The sequence below is a fragment of the Electrophorus electricus genome, chromosome 6 (genome assembly GCF_041902795.1).
Source record: "Electrophorus electricus isolate QZ-2024a chromosome 6, ASM4190279v1, whole genome shotgun sequence".
Classification (NCBI taxonomy): Eukaryota; Metazoa; Chordata; class Actinopteri; order Gymnotiformes; family Gymnotidae; genus Electrophorus; species Electrophorus electricus.
In genome coordinates, this window is record NC_137502.1 from 16307194 (window position 1) to 16329281 (window position 22088).

The 22088-nt window shown below is 43.1% G+C and overlaps 1 protein-coding gene across 4 annotated transcripts; it reads left to right on the forward strand.

The window, feature by feature from the left end:
- Window positions 1-530: 530 nt before the first annotated feature.
- Window positions 531-21582, forward strand: abcc5 (ATP-binding cassette, sub-family C (CFTR/MRP), member 5). 4 transcript variants are annotated; one of them, XM_027032769.3, is made up of 29 exons: window positions 531-686; window positions 1815-1985; window positions 5339-5487; window positions 5717-5872; window positions 5996-6140; window positions 9833-10066; window positions 10877-11050; window positions 11134-11281; window positions 11394-11542; window positions 11635-11742; window positions 11875-12228; window positions 12513-12584; window positions 12714-12838; window positions 13358-13430; window positions 13547-13750; window positions 13856-13999; window positions 14149-14245; window positions 14663-14847; window positions 15591-15737; window positions 15959-16088; window positions 16429-16711; window positions 17279-17465; window positions 18375-18464; window positions 18620-18809; window positions 19013-19172; window positions 19331-19409; window positions 19544-19657; window positions 19854-20018; window positions 20310-21582. In XM_027032769.3, exons 2-29 carry the CDS (start codon window positions 1866-1868, stop codon window positions 20409-20411), a joined length of 4284 nt encoding a protein of 1427 aa, XP_026888570.2. In that variant the 5' UTR covers window positions 531-686; window positions 1815-1865; the 3' UTR covers window positions 20412-21582. The 4 variants fall into 4 exon arrangements, with proteins under 4 accessions (XP_026888570.2, XP_081571944.1, XP_081571945.1 ...); XM_081715818.1 differs by lacking the exons at window positions 10877-11050; window positions 11134-11281; window positions 11394-11542; window positions 11635-11742 and having other exon boundaries at window positions 532-686; XM_081715819.1 differs by lacking the exons at window positions 9833-10066; window positions 10877-11050; window positions 11134-11281; window positions 11394-11542; window positions 11635-11742 and having other exon boundaries at window positions 532-686.
- The last annotated feature ends 506 nt before the right edge of the window (window positions 21583-22088 follow it).

Consider the following 22088-nt stretch of genomic DNA (forward strand, 5'->3'; position numbering starts at 1 on the left):
GACTTCGATAATGATCACAAGATGTAAAAAGATTTTCACAGCAGTTACCCAGACCTTGAAATCTATTTCAAGGGATGATTGTCATTTTGTTCAGTCGACCACTGGGAAAATATTTGTCATGACAGTAGGGTGAGATGTGCATGTGGTTAGGTCTGCATGTTGGCCTATTTGTTTTTTCCCCCGTTCTGATAGCCTTTATAAGGACATGAAAAACGTGTTAATGAACGAGAAAGGTGTGCTTCGAGCAGGGAAAAAAAGTAGACTTCATGAGAGTTCCAAAAACGAATGGGAAAGACTTAAAAGTAAGACTATATACCGTTCTCTTTCGTTATGTTTGAAATGGTGAAACAGAATAATACACAAAAAGTAAAACCTATAATCGACAGGATGCGGGATTAAGCATTTCGGAGCGCCAAGCAAACCGAAAAGGACTGAAAGATTTTTTAATAAGCATACTCCGCCCATCTGCTGCTCATGCCCACCCTTTAAGCACAAAGCTCTTATGGTCAGTGGGTATTGCAGTGTTATAGCTCACCAGCACAAGAGAAGAGCACGGAGCAAAATCTAAACAAACTACATTTCCCATGACAGCTTCTTTGTGCCTTGCGCAAACAGAAGGTTTATAACGAAGTTGTTAGGCTTCATTCACTGTTCGTGATCTCCAGACCACCAAGAGGAGCACATAGGTAATTAATTAACGACACTGAACTGTATTCTTCTTAGAAAATTGCTGTAGATGGTATAGTAGAATACGATTTTTATATTAGTGATTTGTTTGCAAGTTGTATTTTTCCGCATTGTGAGAGATTGTTCATTAAACATTCATTCTTTTTAGATTTAATCCTCAAATGACAGTTCGTTGAGTAGATATTTGCCTGAATTAAAAATAAAAATATAACTTGGCATCATTGAGAATAACAGCTGTAGGCCAGTAGACTAATTCAGTTATGTACATTACAGCGTTCTCTTCGTATATTTGGTACGACACTGACTCTTTAAAAGCAAATCCATTTACTGTCAAATTAAAATGATGAATGTCGAATATATAGTCAGTCAACCTGTCGCCAAAATGTCCGAAAGCCGAGAAAAAGGAAATCACAGAGTAAAGCCAAATGGCTTATTTTACTAAGGTACAACAAAGAATCCTTTTGTGTATCCAAGAAGCTAATGGGCTGATTTCCTGATTTTGTGTTACTAAATTGGAAGCATCACAGAATTATATAACAAGCAATACACAATGATATCGGCCAGAGCGTACCGAACCGGCTGCGCCTGGTAGAGGGTACTGAAGTGCTAGATAAACCTGTTAGTGGAGCTGACTTATCAATTAATTTTTTTCTGCCATGCTTTGTAGGCCTTTAGACTTCCGGAACTGCTTGTACCCTTGCGTGTAATCTCCATCAGATGTCATCAAATGCGATAATGTAGCGGAGAACAGAACGTTTTTGGCGAAATTGTTAAGGGAACGTAATACTGGAAATTGTTACTTACAGAAAAATCAAGGTCTTCCTATATCAAAATTGCTTTTAAAGTAACAACTTTTTTTTATAACTAGATAGACCCAAGGAAGCTATTATTTATTGTTAATCACAAAGTTTCTCAGTGTTTTATTTTTAAGTATGCATAAACTGCCACATTTAAATGTTATTAATGCACTTTTTTCATATTTTTAATATACACTTTGTTTCTGTATGCTCACCACATCTGAAAATTTCCAAGTTGTCTTTTGAAATAATAATAGATAATATAGATGTTGACAATACAGTAATAATCTTTAATGTAATTTGGCTTTTTGGTTTTCACGACATTAACAGATAAAACTGAGAGTGGAGGCAATTCAGGGGCTCTTATGTTGGAAAAAGAAAATGAAAGAACATGATTCTGGAAAGGAATGTTTGGCAGCTGCCCCTTCCTACAGGGCTGTCCCTTCCAGAGACGCCTTACCTGGAAGTGAAGTAAGCCACTATCAGCTGTCCAGTGTCCAGGTTAGTTGAAAGATGAATTCTATTGTTAGTTTTTTTTTTTGTTGTTGTTGTTTTAAACAATCTACATCACACACACACACAATCCCCCAGTGAATCCTGTCTGGGCTTGATGCTGTTTGTAAGATATGGGCTAAGCTCTGAAACTCAAGTGTCAGTTGTAGGCTTCTGGGATAACGCTGAAACAGTCACACACTGAAGGGTGACCTAAAGAACTAGTAGCACAGGGCAGCAGTTGTTTTGTGTTGGAGCATGATGTTGAATGCGTTGTGTTCGTTTTGCCCACTTTCTCCTTTTGTCCCTTTTCCTCTTAACGTCAGCGTTTTGTCAGCATGATGGGAGAGGGTCTTCTGTTGCCCTGAATTTCTCTTTGTCTTTCGCTGTCAATTCCATTGCTCTCCCTCTCTCCTTTTTCTCCCTGTACCTACCCCTCTGTATTCCACCGGGTCTGCCCAGTCTGAACTGTCAGGGTCTCTGATTGGCTGTGTGCTTCCTTCAGCACTCATATGCTCGAATTGTTTACATAATCAGACCCTGCCCTTTCTGGCAGTGACAGCCAATTGCACCTCTGAATTCCAGTGATGCTTATAGCAGCCTTGGCAACCAATAGGCTGCACTCTCCACCAATCCACTCGGTGCCTGCGCAAAGCTTTGCTTTTGTGCAACGTGACTGAGAAACATGTGAGCTGGAGGAACGAGGATAGCGAGAGGGATGGGGAATGGCTCCCATGCACGTGCCATGCAGCATTGCAAAATGGTCCACAGCATGTAACGTGCAGAGCGCCATCATCTCCGACGGATAAATAAAATGGCATCTCTTTTGCCTTTAACACCTTTTCTTTTGCTTTAAGGCATCTTTACGTTCATGCTGTGCAAAGGTAGTTGTCACAGTTAACATGCTTTGCTTCCCCCTTCCCAATTCCAAATGTGTTTGATCTCTTTTCATCTGCCTTTCTGCCTCTCACATCAGACATTTTTATGGGATCTATATCATGGTTAAGGATGGTTGCCCGGAGTTTATTGATCCTTCTTCCGTTACGTCACAGTCTGTTTTCCAGATTTAGTTTTATAATCACTTAGCCCCTGACAGTCACATAGGGTATATATCAGAGCCGTACAACATATTTCAGATAATCATACAGATATTTGAGCAAAAATATATGCATTTTGATGTATCCTTTATATGTTTGGGGGAGAGGGTGTAATATTAAAATTGCCATTCAATAGTAGTAGGTTCTAAAATATGGTAGGATTCATGTGATTTTCACTGTCTCTCTCCTTGCAAGTCCTTCTGCTCAAGGCAGTAAAGCTGTGACTTTATGCATCTCCAAAATAGCGAGGGACTCTTGCGTCATGAGGCTATGTGTAGAGATGACCTTAACATGGCAGTTCACCTGCCAACAGACCTGCACCGTTAATGCATTGTCTGCTATACAGTGAGGCCCTAAGAATTTGCCTCAGTGTCTTTCTATAAGTAAATAGGTATTTTTATTAATTCAAGCTTGTGTTTAATTCATTTGGCATTAAATGTGCAGCTCAGGTTAGTACTCTACTATGACCCATGTATGTCTGCATTTTCAAAGATTTCAGTAATTGAGGCTAGCCAAGCCATCTGTTCCATTAATTATGTAACATTTTATATTTATATTATGCTTATATTTTGGAGAAGCTTGTTGATTTAAGCCTGGGCTGTCTTCACTTTGCAGCAAGACATTGTTGCTAGCATTGTGTGAAAAGAGGGGCGGGGGGCTACATTTAATCTCACTGTGAGGGACTTTAAAGAACACAGTGCTCCCTTTAGTGGGCTAATCCCACTGGTTTTTCTTCTGCCTCCCCGGGCTTTAAAATGTTTGAGAGCTTCAGCGCCATTCTTTCCTCCCTCTCTCTCTCTCTCTCTCTCTCACACTCTCACACAAACTTTACCTGCTGGTCTGAGGACTTAGACATATCAGCAGCATGCTCCAACGTGCTCGTTGCCAATGGCAACAGCCTGCATGAGACATTGTTGTCTCAGATGACAAAAGGAGAGCACAAACTTTACACTTGCATTTAACTTTAGCGGCGTTTTTCCTGTCGTGAGGCTCATGTTTGTCATTATCATTATAAGATTATATATCTATTGTTTGCACAATTGATTGACCTCTGTCTGAATGAAAAGTCCTGTTTCTCTGGAAACAAAATGTACTACACAATACACAACTTGTCAGGTTCACACTGTGATAACCGGCTGATTAGTGAACATGGATGGATGACTTTTGAATTCTGGCACTGCCAATATTGTAGTGTGTGGTCTGTTCTGCAAAGCAGATCTCCAAGCCACCAATGAGCAGATGTCAACTACAAATACTGGCTCTGGTGAAATGTAAACAAAGCATGTTGGAGATGACGGAAGAGCAGTGGTTTCTCAAGATACACAATTGCCACTATAATGCTGAGGGCTGTTTGGTTCTTGCAACCTTGCTGGAGTCTGGAGCACCCTCACTGATGGCATATGCTGGACTTAATTTTGTTTAATTACAATTACCTACAACTTGACTTTAGATTTACAGCAGTTTAGCTGATGCTTTTATCCAAATCAACTTACAATTATGACTGAGTACAACTTGAGAGTTAAGGGACTTGCGCAGGGGGCCCAACAGTGTCAACTTGGCTGTGCTGGGGCTTGAACCAGCAACCTTCCTATTACAAATCAAGTACCTTAACCACTGACATACTATAAAGACATACTATATTGGCCACAGAACCAAGACGGAGGTCCTTCATCATTTGTGCAAGCAAGTTACAAAGTCTGAAACTTTGTTTCTCTGGAAACCTTTTGTGTACTTCACTTTTTTGTTTACCTTGGCATCTTTTACTACAGTACACTGCAGTCACTTTCTAGAATCTCCTTGATGTATGTAAAATAAATTTGTTTACATATGTGTGTGTATGTATGTGTGTATGTATTTGTGCGTGTGTGTGTGCGTAGGCGTGTGTGTGTATGTATGTGTGTATGGTATGTATGTATGTATGTATGTGTATATATACATATAAAATATCAAGTCTCTGAAGAACATTCCAGGTGAGTAACTGCTGTTTAATAAAATGAAGAGATATTCAAAATTTTATCTTTTAGGAGTGACTGTCATGTGAATGCACAAAGTTCAGTTCTTTCTTAATAAGCTTTTTCTTGCTTACTTGCAGACTGGAAAATACTTGTTTTCATTTCCCATTTTCAATTTAGCTCTTAACATCTATCCTGTACAAAAAAGCGTTAACCAGGCTTTGTGCAAAGCAGAAGCAAAAGTGCCAAGCTAATGACAGTGTTTCTCTATCTGACAGTGCATGTCTTAAGCTTAAGATTCTCTGTCTGACAGGATGCTTTGGAAACTGCAGGCAGGGCCGAAGGCGGCTTCCTGCTGGAGGGAGGTGATGTTTCTCACAGCAAAGAGATGGAGGAAGACTCTGGCCGAAGCAAGTATCACCACAGCGTGGGTGTCCTTAAGCCCTTCCGTTCCACCAGCAAGTATGTTTTTTGCAGCATTTATTTTCCAAAATATCCACCACCACTCAAAGCGCAGTGTACACGCTTCCAGAAAGTCCCGTTCATTTGCGGTTTTAAGCGTTTCTTGATTTTTGCCATGCTGTTCCACCAAATGTACTAGGCAGGAGTCATCGCCTTGTCCGCTGCATGGTTTCTGAGTGCACGCCTCTGCCTCTTCCCTAACTCCAGCTGCCTCGTGTGTGTTTTGCAGGCACCAGCACCCAGTGGACAATGCTGGCCTCTTCTCCTTCATGACCTTCAGCTGGCTCACTCCGCTGGCCACGCTCGCCCACAGGAAGGGCCAGCTCTTCCTGGAGGACACCTGGGCCGTGTCTCGGTGGGAGAGCTGCGAGACTAACTGCAGACGGTCAGTGATGCCCCTAGTGGACCTTCAGGAGAAAGCCGAGCATAGACGGATGGAGAATGGTGGAATGGGCGAATGTTTACACGGCGTGTGTGTGTGTGTGTGTGTGTGTGTGTGTGTGTACAGGCTTACAGGGCTTTGGGAGAGGGAGTTGAAGGCACGAGGGGAACAGGCCTCCCTTCACCACATCGTCTGGCTCTTCTGCCGAACCCGCCTGCTGCTCTCCATCCTGTGCCTCATGGTCACCCAGCTTGCCGGCTTCAGCGGCCCAGTAAGTAACGCCATCTCAGCCTCTGACTCTCCTATTTTTTCCCTCTCTTCTCTTCCTCTCACTCTCTCTTTCTATACATTACTAGCACTGTGGGCAAGCCTGCCCCCTCAGTTCAAATGTAAAGGTGAGTTTTTTTCATGGGCATCACAGACGAAATCAGTAAGACATGCCTAAGCAATTTTTTCTTATGAGATTTACCTGTGTAACAGTGTTTGTGTTCGAATGTGGCTGCCAACCTAAATATGATTATCTACTGTCATATGTTCCATTTTAATAGTGCCATTTATTTAGTGCCTTAAATGTGAAATCCCAAGGGGAGAGTTCAACCTGTGAGTCTCTGTATTATATAGGCTAAGCTTTAGTTCTTTTGAACCTGACCGTTTAGTCGACTAGCCATCTTTGGGGTCTTTATTTTATTTACTGTGTTCTGTTTCTTTCCATATTTGATTCAAAAAGTGCCAAAGCAAACATTTTCTATTATGAAGGGTTCTGAATTTTCCTAGTACCACCAAAGATGCATTTGTTCAAGGTCATCAATTGTCTGTTTCCCATATGTCTGGATTCTATAGCCATAAAATAGCGGAAATACTATATTCTAAATACCAATACCAACAAATACCAGTGTCTGTTCAAGTGGCTGTAAAATAAAAGCACTACTTTTTGATCAAATCAATATAGTGGCCCATGATGAGTTTCACGCAACTGTTGGTTGCAAGCATTTGCATAATTTTTTTAAAATTATATTATCCTCAAAAGATTTTCCTTTACCCTTACCCTCTAGATGTGTTTCATGTCATTACAGAGGGTTTAGTTATTCACTTCAAGGAAAATTCCTTTTTTAAATTTCACTTCTGGGTTCTTCATAGCACTTTCTAGTGCACTGGTGAGTATATCAGATGTTTTAGGTCTGCATATTTTAGGTTTTATATATATATATATATATATTTATATTACACGTGTGTGTGTGTTTTGAAAATGCTTATTTCTGTTTTTCTGTTATGTCAGCAGAGTTTTATAAGTGAATTTTTTTTTTTTTTTTTTTGTTAGTACAGACATCGTTCATACTGATGCTGTTTGGTGTTGGTGAGACACATCAGTATACTGACTTTACCAACAAATCTCTAAATAAAGCAATAACGCTAAATATTAGAATTTGGCAGCAAATTAATCCTCCACAGGAAGCGGGCATGTAATATTTAGAACATATATTTAGAATTTCTATTTCTGTTCTATTTTTATATGTGAGGTTGGCATGTTTCATCGATTAGGTTCTTTCTAAACTAAACCTTAAATGAACTGAGCTGTTTCTAAACCAGAAGGTAAGTGTTATGAAGCCCCCAGAAGTAAAACAATTCAATTCTCTTTTTAAATATGGCTAACCAGAAAGTATAGATGACCTTTTTATCCAGTGAGAAAAGCCACTGTTTTTCTTCCCAGTCCTTTTTAAAAAAAAAAAACAAAAAAACCCCCAAAAACAACAAAAAAACCCAACCACTACTTGAAATCAGCGCTCAGAAGCTGCTGCGTCATCAACTACTATTGCCTGCTCTCTGAAGTGAGGACTGGATGCCCGAGCACTGCTGTGTGCAAAGGCGCGGATAGGCTAACCATTTTGGCAAAGAAAGCTTCTGTCACTGCCTCTCCATGGGTGACGCAGCAAGTCTCTGTGTCTCTCACCCTCTGGAGGACATCGGGCTATGAACCCGGGCCGTTTATTTCTAAGTGGCCACGTCATAACCAAAGTTTGGCCATAGTCACCTCTGTGTAGGCGGGGTCAGTCTGCTCGCCCACGTTTAGAACGGTTCCCCCTCGGAGACGCTCCACGGAGAACAGCCCGTCTCTCCCCTTTCGTTTGGAGTCAGGGTCTTGTATTTTGGGGGTGCGGGTGGGAAGGAGGGTCATTATCTTATGGAGATGGGTGTTTGGGTGGGAATGGGCTTGAACGTTTGTTCAGGGCGGATGTTGCTGCGGCCCCACGTGAGGGACGTGTGACAGAGGCTATTGTTTAGACTCCACAGGGTGTCCATTTTGCCTGCGCGGAGAGCACTGGCAGACAGAGCCCATGATGACGCCAGGGAGGTAAGGGCACGTTTCTTATGCAGGGCTGGATCAAGAGTTAATGCTCTTTTACACCCCCCTTCCCCTCTCTCTCTCTCTCTCTCTCTCTCTCTCTCCCTGTCTGTCTGTCTCTCAATTCTGTTTTATGCCCTCACTGCACTGTGATGCAAAATGTATGTTGATTTGATCCAGCAAAACAAATGCCAAAGGTTGGGGAAACGATTGCTCTTCAAACTTTCTAATGCGGAACAGCAGTGGACAGCATGTCCGACTCTAAGCCATTGATCCATGTGCCAATGGACCATTGAGCCACCACCTGCAGGGCTTTGTCAAGTTTAAAGTGACACCCAGATCCCCAAGGAAACCGGACTTGTGGTGTTCTCGTGTGTACGCCTTGCTTGGACTGATAAACTCTGACATTGGAGAGATGCACAGGTATGCAGGCATTTTTGAAACCCATTCCTTTTTCTCTGCCCGTCACTGGATTTTTTTAACCAAGTTAATGGACACCTTTCAGTCGCTACATGAGTGATCACAGTGGTCCTTTTAAACTTTTGTTTTCTGCTCTAAACAGCACAGTGTTTCGTTTTATTTATTTATTTTTGTTGTTGTTGTTGTTGTTGTCCAACCAAACAGAATTAAAAGACATGTGAAAAATAAATTGCAAAAAGTGTAAAAGGTGTCAACCCTCAAAGGACTCTTAATGTGAAAAGTATAAGATGTGACCTGAGTTGGATGACGGGATGACCTTTCACCTGAACTCAGCCTGTAAACATGAAATGTTTCCCTCTATATCCTGTATATTTGTTTTCTTATTCTTTTACATGAATGTGCAGTGGCTGGACATTTGATCAACTTTGAATATCCACATTTTTTTTAAATAAAATGTTGCTGCTGTGTTGAACCATATGCGAATGGTAGCGGATGTTCCCAGTTTGTGTGAAAAGATTTCTTGACTGTTTTATATGCATGGTTTTTTCAAACTGTGTGTGTGTGTGTGTGTGTGCATGCATGCGTGCGTGTGTGTGTGTTTGAGTTTTTCTTTCTCTTTTCTCTCCTATGCTTCTGTGCTCTTTGCTCCTAATCACTGATTTAACTGATATCAATTTTCAGGTATTAAAACAAAAGTGCGTCTCCATCCTGTATCCCACCCTGATGTGACTGTAGGTAAAATGTCTTTGAATCAGCAAAAAAGGGATGTCTGATACATGTTGTTCAGAGTGCAATGTCTCTCGTATTCAAAAAAAGGCGCTATTTCATTGTCTCTCTTGTTCTTTTTAAAGGGTAGAGAAAAGGGCCGTCTAAGGTAAACGATTAGAACACAATCTCAAAATGGCTGCCATTTTCTTTTTTTAGTAGAACTTGCTATTCCCTCACTCTTCTTAATGATTAGAACACTCACATTTCAGAATCGTGCAAAGCCATGCATCTAGTGCACTGTGATTTGCATTCCTGCGCCCTCCCCCCTCACGGATATGCTAGCTAGTACAGAGGAGGAGGAGGGTGGGTAGGCCTGTGGAGGGTGGTAGGGTAGTCACCGTGTGGCGCAGGCAGGGATGTGGCGGTGCGCGATTGTGCCCTCAGTCACGCGTGCTGTCTCCTGTCGCCCCCTTGCTCGTCCTCCCTTTCCGCAGGCGTTTGTGGTGCGCCGGCTGCTGGAATACACGCAGAGGAGCGAGCCGGACCTGCCCTACGGCCTGCTGCTGGTCCTGGGACTGCTGGCCACCGAGCTGGTGCGCTCCTGGTCCCTGGCCCTCACCTGGGCACTCAACTACCGGACGGGCACGCGCCTGCGTGGAGCCATCCTCACTATGGTCTTCCACAAGATCCTTCGCCTACGCGGCCTACGAGACAAGTCCATCGGAGAGGTGAGGCAGCGGGCAGTGGGAAGGCCAGCCTTGGGTCGTGCGCGACCGCATCACCTGGGCGTGTTGTGCCATCAGCATGAACACATGCTTTTTTGGGGTGAAAAATATTGTTTATGAAAATGAAATTTGCTTACCAGCTTCTGAGTGCAGTAAATAATGTTCAGTACTGCTGTGTTTTTGGAAGGATTTTACTTCACCTCTCTGAGACACACCTGTTAACATCTCAGCTGTTTGACAGAGGGGAAAATCGGCTAATTAGAGTGCTGGTGGAGTTGAAAACAAGGCGAGGATTCAGTGTGGCCTGCCAACTGTTTTGGACACTTTTGTCAGTGCTAGACAGGGCCAATTTAAGGTCAATGAAACTCAATGCTGAAGTGAAATCCAAGCACCTCTGCAGAACTGGACTGCACCACCAAGCATCAGACATTTGGTGAGGAAACACTGTCCAAAGAAAGGTCGGATCGCTCGCTGGTTGCCAAATGCAGATGAGCCTTGACTAAATCTGCGGTTACTGTTTTCTTGAGAAGGTTTCTTTGATTTTTATTTGATTGCCACATACTTCCCAAATACTGAGCTAAGATCTCAGCTGTTTTCTTTGCAGAGGAATAAGCTCTAGTCGTGGCTCACTGATTGTGCTAGGGCAGACGCATTCAGGTTCCTGCCAGCCACTTCTATAGTGAAGTTATAATGGCAACTTTGTTGAATTCCAGATGGTTGCAGATGATTGGTATTGGCACAATATATGGATATATTCTGGAAAGTTCCATATTGATGTTTTGAGAAAATGACTTCATCCACTGTCATGTCCAGTTGATCAACATGTGTTCAAATGATGGACAACGCATGTTTGAGGCTGCAGCAGTGGGCAGTCTGCTGGCAGGAGGCCCCCTGGTGGCCATTTTGGGAATGGCCTACAACCTTTCTGTGCTGGGGCCCACATCTCTGCTGGGCTCTGCTGTCTTCATTCTCTTCTACCCTGCTATGGTAAGTAGGTCTGCCTGTGATCCATTTCCACCTGGCTAATAGAGTTTGGCAGCGTGACTTTGCTGTTTCTTCCTTGCCTGCAGATGTTTAGCTCCAGACTGACAGCTTACTTCAGGAGGAAAGGAGTGGCCATCACTGACCAGCGCGTTCAAAAGATGAACGAAATCCTTAATTACATCAAGTTCATTAAGATGTATGCTTGGGTCAAGGCTTTCTCACAAACCGTGCGAAGTAAGGGCCAACTGCACTGTTTGTTTGTGTGTACTTGTATGTGTTCGTGCATTTTTGGATTTGTGATTGGCCTACTTGTGCACTGTATAAATTGTTAAATGTAATCTGACAGGAATAAGAGATGAGGAGCGCCAGATCCTGGAGCGCACTGGATATTTCCAGAGCATAACTGTCGGTGTGGCTCCTATCGTCGTGGTGATTGCTAGTGTGGCAACTTTTTCCACTCATATGTTGCTAGGTTATGACCTCACTGCTGCTCAGGTGCGCACTGTTACCTAGAGTAAGTCATTCTAGAGTCATGGACTGAGCTGAATGTTGCTGTGCATTAATGCTGGACGTTTGCTATCCCCCAGGCATTTACTGTCGTGACTGTCTTCAATGCCATGACCTTTGCCCTGAAGGTCACCCCTTTCTCTGTTAAGTCTCTTTCCGAAGCATCTATAGCCATGGAGAGGTTCAGGGTGAGCTCCATGCTTCTCTTTCAACCATAGTCCGAAACGCACTCGAAGGCCGTAGTGCGAGACTGTCCCCGTCATGTAGCCTGCCAACATCTCTGTCCCTGTCTGTCTCTGTCTCTCTGTCCTGTCCATCAGAGCGTGCTGCTGATGGCTGAGGTCAGTTCGGTCCGCGAGTGCCCGCAGAGCCCCAGTATGGCCGTGGAGCTGAGCGGGGCCAGCCTGGCCTGGGAGTCTGCCGGCCACAGCGCCCAGCCCACGCCCCGCGGCACACCGTATGTGGGGCTGAGTCAGAGAGCCTCCCGCACCAAACAGCACCAGCACGGGGAGGCCGGGCACTGCGCCATGTCTGAGGAGGAGCGACGCGAGCAGATGCTGACAAACGTTACTGGGGACACGGGCTCGAGAGTAGAAGAGCACACCCTTCACGTGCCCACCGTTAGCCAGCGGCTACAGAGGACCTTGCACTGCGTCGACCTCACCATACAGCAGGTACAGATCACAGAGGAAAGGTCAAATCGCAATGACCAGACAAAGACTCGCTGGGAAAGGAAATTTGCTTTCGAGTACTTTTTGATAGATCCATTTTTTTATTTTTTTTTTATCTGCTGCTTTTAAAAACGTAAAACTATATGAACGGGATTCCAACTGCTGTCTCCATAGCATAGTCTTGTGTGTTGAATGTATTGTGTTAAATGCAAGATATACTGAGGCTCCTTTTGAAATATACATGTATTTTTAAACGGCTACAAACAGACACTCTGTGTCTCCTACAGGGTAAGCTAGTTGGTATCTGTGGTAGTGTAGGTAGCGGAAAGACATCCCTCATCTCTGCCATCCTTGGCCAGGTAAGCCAGTGTCAAGTCATATGTTTTCATCTATCCCAAATGTAATAACATAAATGGCTGCATTTATCATTGATGGTGAAGAGATGAGCAAGGCACTGTTGTTCTGACCATGTTCTGTCTGTCTCTCAGATGACTCTTCTGGAAGGAACGGTGGCTGTAAGTGGAGATTTTGCATATGTGGCCCAGCAGGCATGGATCCTTAACGCCACTCTACGAGACAACATCCTTTTCGGCAAGGAATACGAGGAAGACAGGTAAGATATAGTATCGGAGGAGGAAAGTCTAGTGTTTGACACCATTGCATGATGGTGTTTTTAGACAAAGCTGAGACGAGGCTTTCCTTCAAGGAACATATACTGAGCAAAGGAGCTCTCTCAAACCATTGGTCAGTCAAATAGCTTTTAAATCAAGGCTATGTCACTAATGTCACTGTAAAACTAAGTGACATTTTATTTGAGTTGCTAATAGTAAATTACATGAATTTTTGATAGTTTAGACATGAGAAGACATATTTAAAATATTTAATTCATATAGCTGAAGTTTGTCCTAAATATATTTGATATCAATGGTTTGACATTAAAATGTATTTATTTTCCAAAAAAAAAACAACACTCTCATACATTGAGAATAAACAATTGGGAATAAACACAGAATTCATTGGGAATTCTAAAGAAGGCCCAGAGACTTTGAAATCCTTTATAGTTCTGCTGTAGCAAAAAAAAAAAAATTCAGCATCGCTGTCATACTACAAACTGTTTTTGGGGTTCTTTTAGGTACCAAGCAGTTTTGAGTGCCTGTTGTTTGAGACCAGACTTGGCTATACTTCCTAATGCAGACTTGACTGAGGTAATCTATCAGCATACATTACCTGCTGTGTATTAATAATAGTTTAGAGAATTCTTTTATTTTCAATAAGGACTGTCTTCTACCATGTCACCCTACCACCCCCATTTAACCTCTAGATAGGTGAGCGAGGCGCTAACCTAAGCGGGGGTCAGCGCCAGCGGATAAGTCTGGCCCGCGCTCTGTATAGCGACAGGGACATTTACGTCCTAGACGACCCCCTGAGTGCCCTTGACGCCCACGTGGGGAACCACATCTTTAACAACGCTATCAAGAAGCAGCTGCATGGAAAGACTGTCATTTTTGTCACTCACCAGCTACAAGTAAGGGAAGATGACGCACAATCGCCGTTGTGTTTATGCTGCACAAGAAGCCACATTGTCTTCTAAATCTATCTGTTTACGCTGGGGTCTTGTCCGTGTGTGAAGTACTTGGTGGACTGCGATGATGTACTCTTCATGAGAGAGGGGAGCATCGCAGAACTGGGAACTCACGAGGACCTCATGAAACTGAATGGTGACTACGCAGCCATGTTCAACAATCTGCAGCTGGGAGAAGCTCCTTTTGCTGAGGTGAGACACATGGGTGTGCGTGGTTTTATCGTTAAACACACGATGGTAATTGAATGTTGATTCATGATGATTCATATTTTAACTTCATTAAAAAAAAAATACTTTTCAGGGAACGAAACTCCTTGGTTGTTTACCTTATGTCTTAAAAGGTGCCAAATAAGACCTCTGGGAGTTCCCTTAAGAAGCCCAGTGAAAATACCAAGGCAGGATCTGTGAAAAAGGATAAACCTCCCAGCAAGGATGATGGTGGGTGTGAAATGCTGTACATGGTGTTCTAGTCAAATATCAATGTCTGATCAATTGTCTGTGATTATTTTTTCTCCATATTTGGTAAAACCATGCCGTGCCAATAAATTTTTTTCAGGTGACCGATTGCTTTCTGAGTTTGGAATAAAGCAAAAATTACCATGCCAAATGGAATTTTTTGAAACCATTGACATCATTGCTACATCTGTTGTAAAATGCGCTATATAAATCGATTTTGATTCGATTTAATTTCATATCACAAAATATAGTAATTTCTTGTTTGCAAACAATGTCATTTATGATTTCCTATAAGCATGGCATGCAAAAATCATTTCCTATTTTAATGATTGAAATTCTAAGCTTGCAACATTCTGGAAAACTGGAATTTCTCACCCTTCCCCTGTCCCTCTGCTGCAGGACGGCTGATGCAGGTGGAAGAGCAGGGTAAGGGTTCTGTGCCCTGGGCCGTGTACGGAATCTACATCCATGCCTTAGGAGGCTTGCCTGTCTTCCTCTTCATCTTGGCCCTCTTCATCCTCAACGTGGGCAGCACCGCCTTCAGTAACTGGTGGCTTAGCTACTGGATCAAACAGGGCAGTGGGGTAAGAGCTCGCTTTGCTGGGGCTGGGCAGAGGGTTATGGGGGCTTGATGAAAACGAATGTGCTATTTCCATTTCTCTAAGGGTAGAAGACGTTCAGCTGCCCTGGTCCCGAATTGACACCCAACACAGATTTAGTCTTGTGGCCCATTTGAATTGTGGGAAACTCCTGAAATAGCTATTTAGAAACGTATTTGTGTGTTTCGGGAGCTGGCTAGTGTAAGGAGAGACAACTGTGTAAATATTTCATGTGAAGTTGACCTTTAGAGCAGGTTTGCATGTTGCCTTTTATTTGGAAAGTTTTTGCATGTCGTTATTGTGTGATTTGTTCCTGCCAGCCAGTTCTATAATGAAGTTATAATGGCAACTTTGTTGAATTCCAGATGGTTGCAATTACACGTAGATTGACCATTGAAAGGAAAAAAAAAGACATTCACATAGATCCAAGGAGATTCGTTGGTGGAGGCAGAGGGACTGAAAGTGTATAGTGTGAAGAAACTAGTTTATTACCTTTTGCAATGTAATATACCACAGATCCTACTTATACATTGGTATTAGCACAATATATGGATATATTCTGGAAAGTTCCATATTGATGACTTATGCCCAGACATGTCCAGGGAGTTTCCTTTACATCCACAGCATGTGGCAGTTAACTTTTAAACAAACACTGAAATAGTACATGATGTATTGTGTATGTGTGTGTGTGTGCGCAACTCAATCATGTCCTGTTCCATGTTGTGCAGAACACCACAGTGGTGGTGGGGAACAGCTCGGTGGTGAGTGACAGCATGCGGGATAACCCTCTGATGCAGTACTACACTGCCGTCTACGCCATGTCTATGGTCATTATGCTTTTACTCAAACTCCTGAGGGGCATCATCTTTGTCAAGGTGAGATTTGGTTATCTAGACTAAGAAGACAGATGTGTTTACAAATTCATAACATGACCTCAAAAAAGTATTTTACAAAATCTGTTCTGACATAATTCAGGGAACACTGAATTTGTAGTTATTTTAAATTAAAGTGATATATTCTCCACATAATATTCAAGCTTATTTCTATGGCTTGTCTTCATTGTTGCCCTGTATTGATGGCTTTGTTTTTCTGTCAGGGAACTCTGCGTGCCTCCTCTAGGCTCCATGAGGAACTTTTCCGGAAGATTCTCCGTAGCCCTATGAAGTTCTTTGACACCACACCCACAGCCCGGATCCTCAACCGCTTCTCCAAGGATATGGATGAAGGTAAATCCTGACACAGGCCATAAACACGTTAGATATGTACAGTTATAGTTTTTAGCCTTTTGTCATCCCAAGCCCTGATATTACAGAATAAGCAGTACTACGTATTGTACATCGTACTCTAACCACTGAGGAACTGAGACAAAGGGAAGGCAGTTTATGTAATTACCTGCCTAAAATGGGTTGGGTGCTGGGACGGAACAAAACTGTGAACGGTTAAGAAGAGGGTGATTTTAAAAATGTTTTAAGAAAAGCTGCCAGCCACTGTGTTCTAATTTCGCACTTCCTGTTTCGTCATCCGACATGTCGCCATCTCTCTCTCCCGTCTCCTCGCCCGCCTCAGTGGACACGCGCCTGCCGTTCCAGGCAGAGATGTTCATCCAGAACATGATTCTGGTGCTCTTCTGCCTGGGCGTGATCGGCAGCGTGTTCCCGTGGTTCCTGGTGGCAGTGGGCCCGCTGGTGCTCCTCTTCATCCTGCTCCATGTCGTGTCCCGCGTCTTCATACGGGAGCTGAAGCGGCTGGACAATATCACACAGTCCCCCTTCCTCTCCCACATCGCCTCCAGCATTCAGGGCCTGAGCACCGTACATGCCTATGGGAAAGGGGACGAGTTCCTCCGCAGGTTTGCCCCCACCCCCCCCGCACATGTTGTGTGGTCTGCAATAGGTGCCCTATACAGTGTTGGTTCCCACCTTGTGCCCTGTGCTGCTAGGATAGGCTCCACCCCCCGCCACGCTGAATTGGATTAAGCATTTTAGAAGATGAATGCATATGCGGTTCATCAGTATGCTTTTCTTGCATTACCATTTTACATCACATAGGCTTTTTGTATTTATAGCATGTACTGCAATCGTGGAAGACCAAACATTTAATTTTAATGTATATTTGAATTAAGTCATCTGATATTTATGAGCTAAAAATAGTTTGAGAGCGGGGGAAAGACTTAACCAAGAGGCTAGCACACCTCATGCAGATTATCAAGGATTTCTGGAGGCAGGAGAGCTAGATGATGGCTAGGACATAACTCTGCTGGGTGGCAAATATCAAGCAGCAGGGTTGGTGACCACTCTGACACGGCCTGTCCACGTGCACACGCATGAAGACACAAATCCCCATGGCAGTGCTCTGCATTTCCATGCCGTTTCCTCACCTTGTCTGACCCCGTTTCTCACCTGTGGTCTTCCTCCAGGTACCAGGAGCTGCTAGATCAGAACCAGGCCCCTTTTTATCTGTTCAGCTGCGCGATGCGCTGGCTGGCCGTGCGGCTGGATGTGATCAGCGTCGCTCTCATAAGCATCACGGCACTGATGATCGTCCTCATGCATGGGAAAATCCCCCCTGCTTACGCAGGCCTGGCCATTTCCTATGCTGTGCAGGTGAGGACGGAGAAAGGACAAAGGGTTTCCCTTCAGAATTCTATGACACACATCATGTATTGAAGCCCATTTGTCTGGGTCAGTAACTTTTTTTTTTTTAAAGCAGTCATGCGTTTGGCCAGTTACATAACAGTGCTCAGTTTAACACAATTATTCTAATATTTTCGTATCTATCTATAGAAACTCAAACACCTTGACATTTAATTAAGTCATACATAAGAACAATAGTTTTTATTTTTTATTTGACTCTTTTGTAAACACTGTGGATTTGTTTTGTGGTTTTTTTTATTCTGCAATATGATTCCCACTGACTGATCACTTTATTAGAGGCTCCTGTTCTATAACTTTACCAAGTAGGCTGGTCTACATCTTATATTCGACTGTAAAATTGTAAATAATCCACGACAGCCACCACTATGGTACTCTTAAGTTTCCTGACTGCACGAAAGCCCGGAACCCTGTGTGTGTCAGTGTCAATTGGGCTCTTCTGTGAGTGACCTGGGTTTGACTGAAGGGCAGGTGTTTTTACTGTAAATGCACATGGAAACTCAGTTTGTTTACAAAACATACTGATGGATAAGCATTCATATGTACAAAACATTTTGGTATATATGTAGATAAAATATCCATCACCTACACTTTTTTTTTTTTTTTTTCCAAAATGGGTCATTCATGAAAGAGGCCAGTGGAAACATTGCAAAATGAACAGGTAGCTTATAGGAACATCTGTAGAGTAAGTGCAGTAGTCCAGCATTCACTTGATGTAGTACTTAATGTACCAGAGAGGGTTGGATTGGGTGTGGGAAGGGTAAAACGCACACATTTTAAAAACTACCACTGCATATGCAGCCAGTCGTAAAGGATTTGATATGAAAGCAGAAACTAGCTCTGTGACTTCATCTTTGGCAGCTGACCGGACTGTTCCAGTTCACTGTGCGCCTGGCTTCTGAGACCGAGGCTCGCTTCACGTCAGTCGAGAGAATCCACTACTATATCAAGGTACCAGTTCCTGAGAACTCCTATGGTCATAGTCTGATATTGAAACTGTGTCCAGGATTTCATTCTTGGGCGACTGACTAACTCCACCATCTGTAGGATCATGCGTTTGGAACCTGATGTTCTTTTTGTCCCACCTTGTCCTTCCTCTTCCTCAGTCTCTGTCACTAGAGGCCCCTGCAAGGGTCAAAAACAAGGCCCCCCCTCCAGACTGGCCACAGGAGGGTGAGGTGGTGTTCGAAGGGGTAGAGATGCGGTACAGGGAGAACCTTCCCCTGGTACTGAAGAAACTGTCCTGCACAATACATCCCAAGGAGAAGATTGGGATTGTGGGGCGAACAGGCTCAGGTCAGTGGGTCTCTCCTCTCTACCTGGCTCTCTGTCACAATTGAACATCATCTTATTTCACTTTATTTCAAATTAACTGTTTAGATTAGAGAAGACACCAAAAAAGTATTTCCTTTTTCCCTTAGTCATCAGATCTTTAACACAGACACCAAGTCTATGCAACATGTATATCATGTGAGCTCATGTGCCTGGTGTGTCATCAGGGAAGTCTTCCTTGGGAGTGGTTCTCTTCCGCCTGGTGGAGCCGTGTGGTGGCACCATCAAGATCGATGGTGTCAACATCTGTGACATCGGCCTTGCTGATTTACGCAGCAAGCTCTCCATAATTCCGCAGGAACCTGTACTTTTCAGTGGCACCGTCAGGTTGGTGTCTATTATTACGCAACATTAGTCTTTTACAGCTTGTATTCTAAATACTCGATTACTTGTCATTTCAAAGTGAAGCGGCTTTTTATCAGTTCCCCCCCCCCCCCCCCCCCATTGGATTTTCTGTAATTGCTGTGACTCCCCCACACCAACAGATCTAACCTTGATCCATTCAACCAGTACTCGGAGGAGCAGATCTGGGATGCCCTAGAGAGGACTCACATAAAGGAGTGTGTAAGTCACCAGGCAAAAACCCTTCACAGTCAATGATGAGACTGTCTGTCTTTCTGAGTATCTGTGTGTGTCTGTGCCTGTTTCTCTCTCTCTCTCTCACACCTCATCTCTTACTTTCATCTTTCTATCTGCAGGTGTCTCAGTTGCCCCTGAAGCTGGAATCAGAAGTTGTGGAAAATGGGGAGAATTTTTCAGTTGGTGAGAGGCAGCTGCTGTGTGTGGCAAGAGCACTGCTGAGACGGTGCAAGGTGAGCTGTATCCATCACATCCCTCTGCTTAATAAATAACGCACCTAATTAAAGCACATCCACCTCCAAAGCTGCCAGAGATTAGCTGAAGGGGTCTGGGTAAATGGTGAGCATTTCAGTGACAACCTTGTCTCTCCTCAGAACCCCAGTGTGTTTCTCTGCAAGAGTCATTTAACCTCTTCCCTCTGATTGTCAGATCTTGATCCTGGACGAGGCCACTGCTGCTATGGACACAGAAACAGATTCCCTCATTCAGGAGACAATTCGGAATTCATTCCAAGACTGCACCACATTAACCATCGCACACAGACTCCACACAGTACTCAACTGTGATCGCATCATGGTGCTCAACCAGGGCCAGGTAACCTCTAACTCATCACTAACTTGTGGCTTGGGAAAAAACAAACATTTTGTCATAAATCCCAGATTTTGGGTGGTAAGAAAGACCCCAATATTCAACACATACATATGGAAATATTATGTAGACAGTAACCAATGTGTGAGGCTGACCCTGTGGTCAACACTTTTTTTTGTTTAGTCTGGTTAGTATAGATTACCAGACTCTCCCAAACCAGTCAAGTCCCTGGAATGACTCAGATTGAAGGCTTTGTAAGGTTGATTAACACTGCATTTTTGTCCTTTTTTGAACCAGGTGGTGGAATTCGATGAGCCGTCCATTCTTTTGGCCAATGAAAACTCTCGGTTTTGTGCCATGCTGGCTGCGGTGGAGAATAAGATTTCTGTGAGAGGCTGAAAAAAGCCCAAGCTAACTGTGTGCACATTAGTATAGAGGGAAAATATAAAATTCCTTTACTGAATATTTCAGCCATTGGTGCTTCAGTGTCACCCCCCTTTTGAGGGCTCTTATGTCTATGGAGGGGGAATATTGTGTCTCCATGGAGACTGTTCTTAGAACATGCCTGTTCAAATGTACTAATTGTTAGCTGAAATGGTCAGGTCACCAAACACTGATACTGTAATAATATTTTGCATTGTATAAGAGGACATTGGTTTTCATGTAGCTCCATTCATGCAAACTGGTATATTTCATAGAGTATATCTATACATATATATTATATATTTTCACTGGGAAACAGTGTATCCAGAGTCCTTATGCACTGGCCCTGTTTGTGTAATGTCTCAAGTAGACCCCACTGTATCATAACAATTAGTGTTTGTTGTTGTTGTTGTTGTTGTTGTTTTTTATCAACTTGATTGTCTTGAGTGTCTATGTAATTCTGATATCTTGTGACTTGAACCCTGAACCTTGGCACAGGTCATTTTTGCCCACAGCAGGTTTTTGATGGCACTAAGTAGTTGTGATTTTTAAATGGACACAGTGCTGCTTATTCACTGAATCCTTGCTTCACATATCAAGGACAGTCTTATTTTAGCTAAGAGGCCTTGTACATGTACAACCTATCTTTCTTCCTTGTTTTGTTATTGTCTGAAGTGTCTTTTTTTTTATTATGTGGCATTATTTGCTTGGCCTTGCACTTTCATGCACAGACAGAAGAGCTCCAACCCCTATTGTTGATGTGAGGTCTGGTATTTTCTTTTTTCAGATTTTTTTTTTTTTTTTTTTTTTTTTTTTTTTTTAAGCACAATCTGTGTACTTTATTGGGCCAAGTTCTTTTTGGTCATAGCAGACATTTTCTCCCCTTGGAGTGGGTCTATCACAGCGAAGCTGGGAATAGCAAACCATCTGAATGAACCTCCAGTTATCAGGTGGTGAAGGTCATCTGTGGTCTGGATGAAAGCAGATCAGATTTCATGCCTGCCAACTCAGCAGAGCGTGCAATATGTCTGTTGTTTTCATTACTTAGCCTTAGCATGATTTCTTAATTGCCTTTGTGAAGAGAGTAAGATAAGGGGATTGGACAATAAAAACCCTCTGTTGTGTTAATAAAATTATTTTAGGTTTATTCCTTCTGTGTCAGGGTGTTTATTGCAGAAGATGTGGAATAAATTATAACCAAAGATGAGAGCAGAGCTATGCCTACGTATGAGTTACTCATTGTGGACTGAGATCTATAATTATTTGTTCTTCCCACACATTGTATCTTTGACTACATCTAGGAAGTAACTAACTTTTCGCAACAGGTCTTTCTAGCCTCAGGGCCATTGATCACTGAAAAATCAAACAGCGCTGTGCTGTACAAGAGGGGGCTGACGAGGATTCTTGAGATACCCATTACACACTGAAGGTTGTTGGAGAGCACCTCCCCTACTTCACAAATCTTCATGTCGTGTCCTTATGGAGATCAATGAGGAGAAACAAGTCAGAGTGTAAGGTGTTCTTACGACGTATTTTCAACACAATACTGAATTCAAAAATGTATCAAACTCTCCCCCAACTTTCTCTCTCTTCTTTTGTGGAGAAGGAGCAAATGTCCACACGTAAGGGTTTGGGGCGGGGCTTCCATTCCGC

Excerpts from the sequence above, each read along its gene's own strand:
- abcc5 (XM_027032769.3), top strand. The coding sequence starts at position 1,866 with ATGAAAGAACATGATTCTGGAAAGGAATGTTTGGCAGCTGCCCCTTCC. Across the intron at positions 10,067-10,876 it reads GAGACAAGTCCATCGGAGAG|TTGATCAACATGTGTTCAAA; the intron begins GTGAGGCAGCGG and ends TGTCATGTCCAG. Across the intron at positions 20,019-20,309 it reads TGGTGCTCAACCAGGGCCAG|GTGGTGGAATTCGATGAGCC; the intron begins GTAACCTCTAAC and ends TTTTTGAACCAG.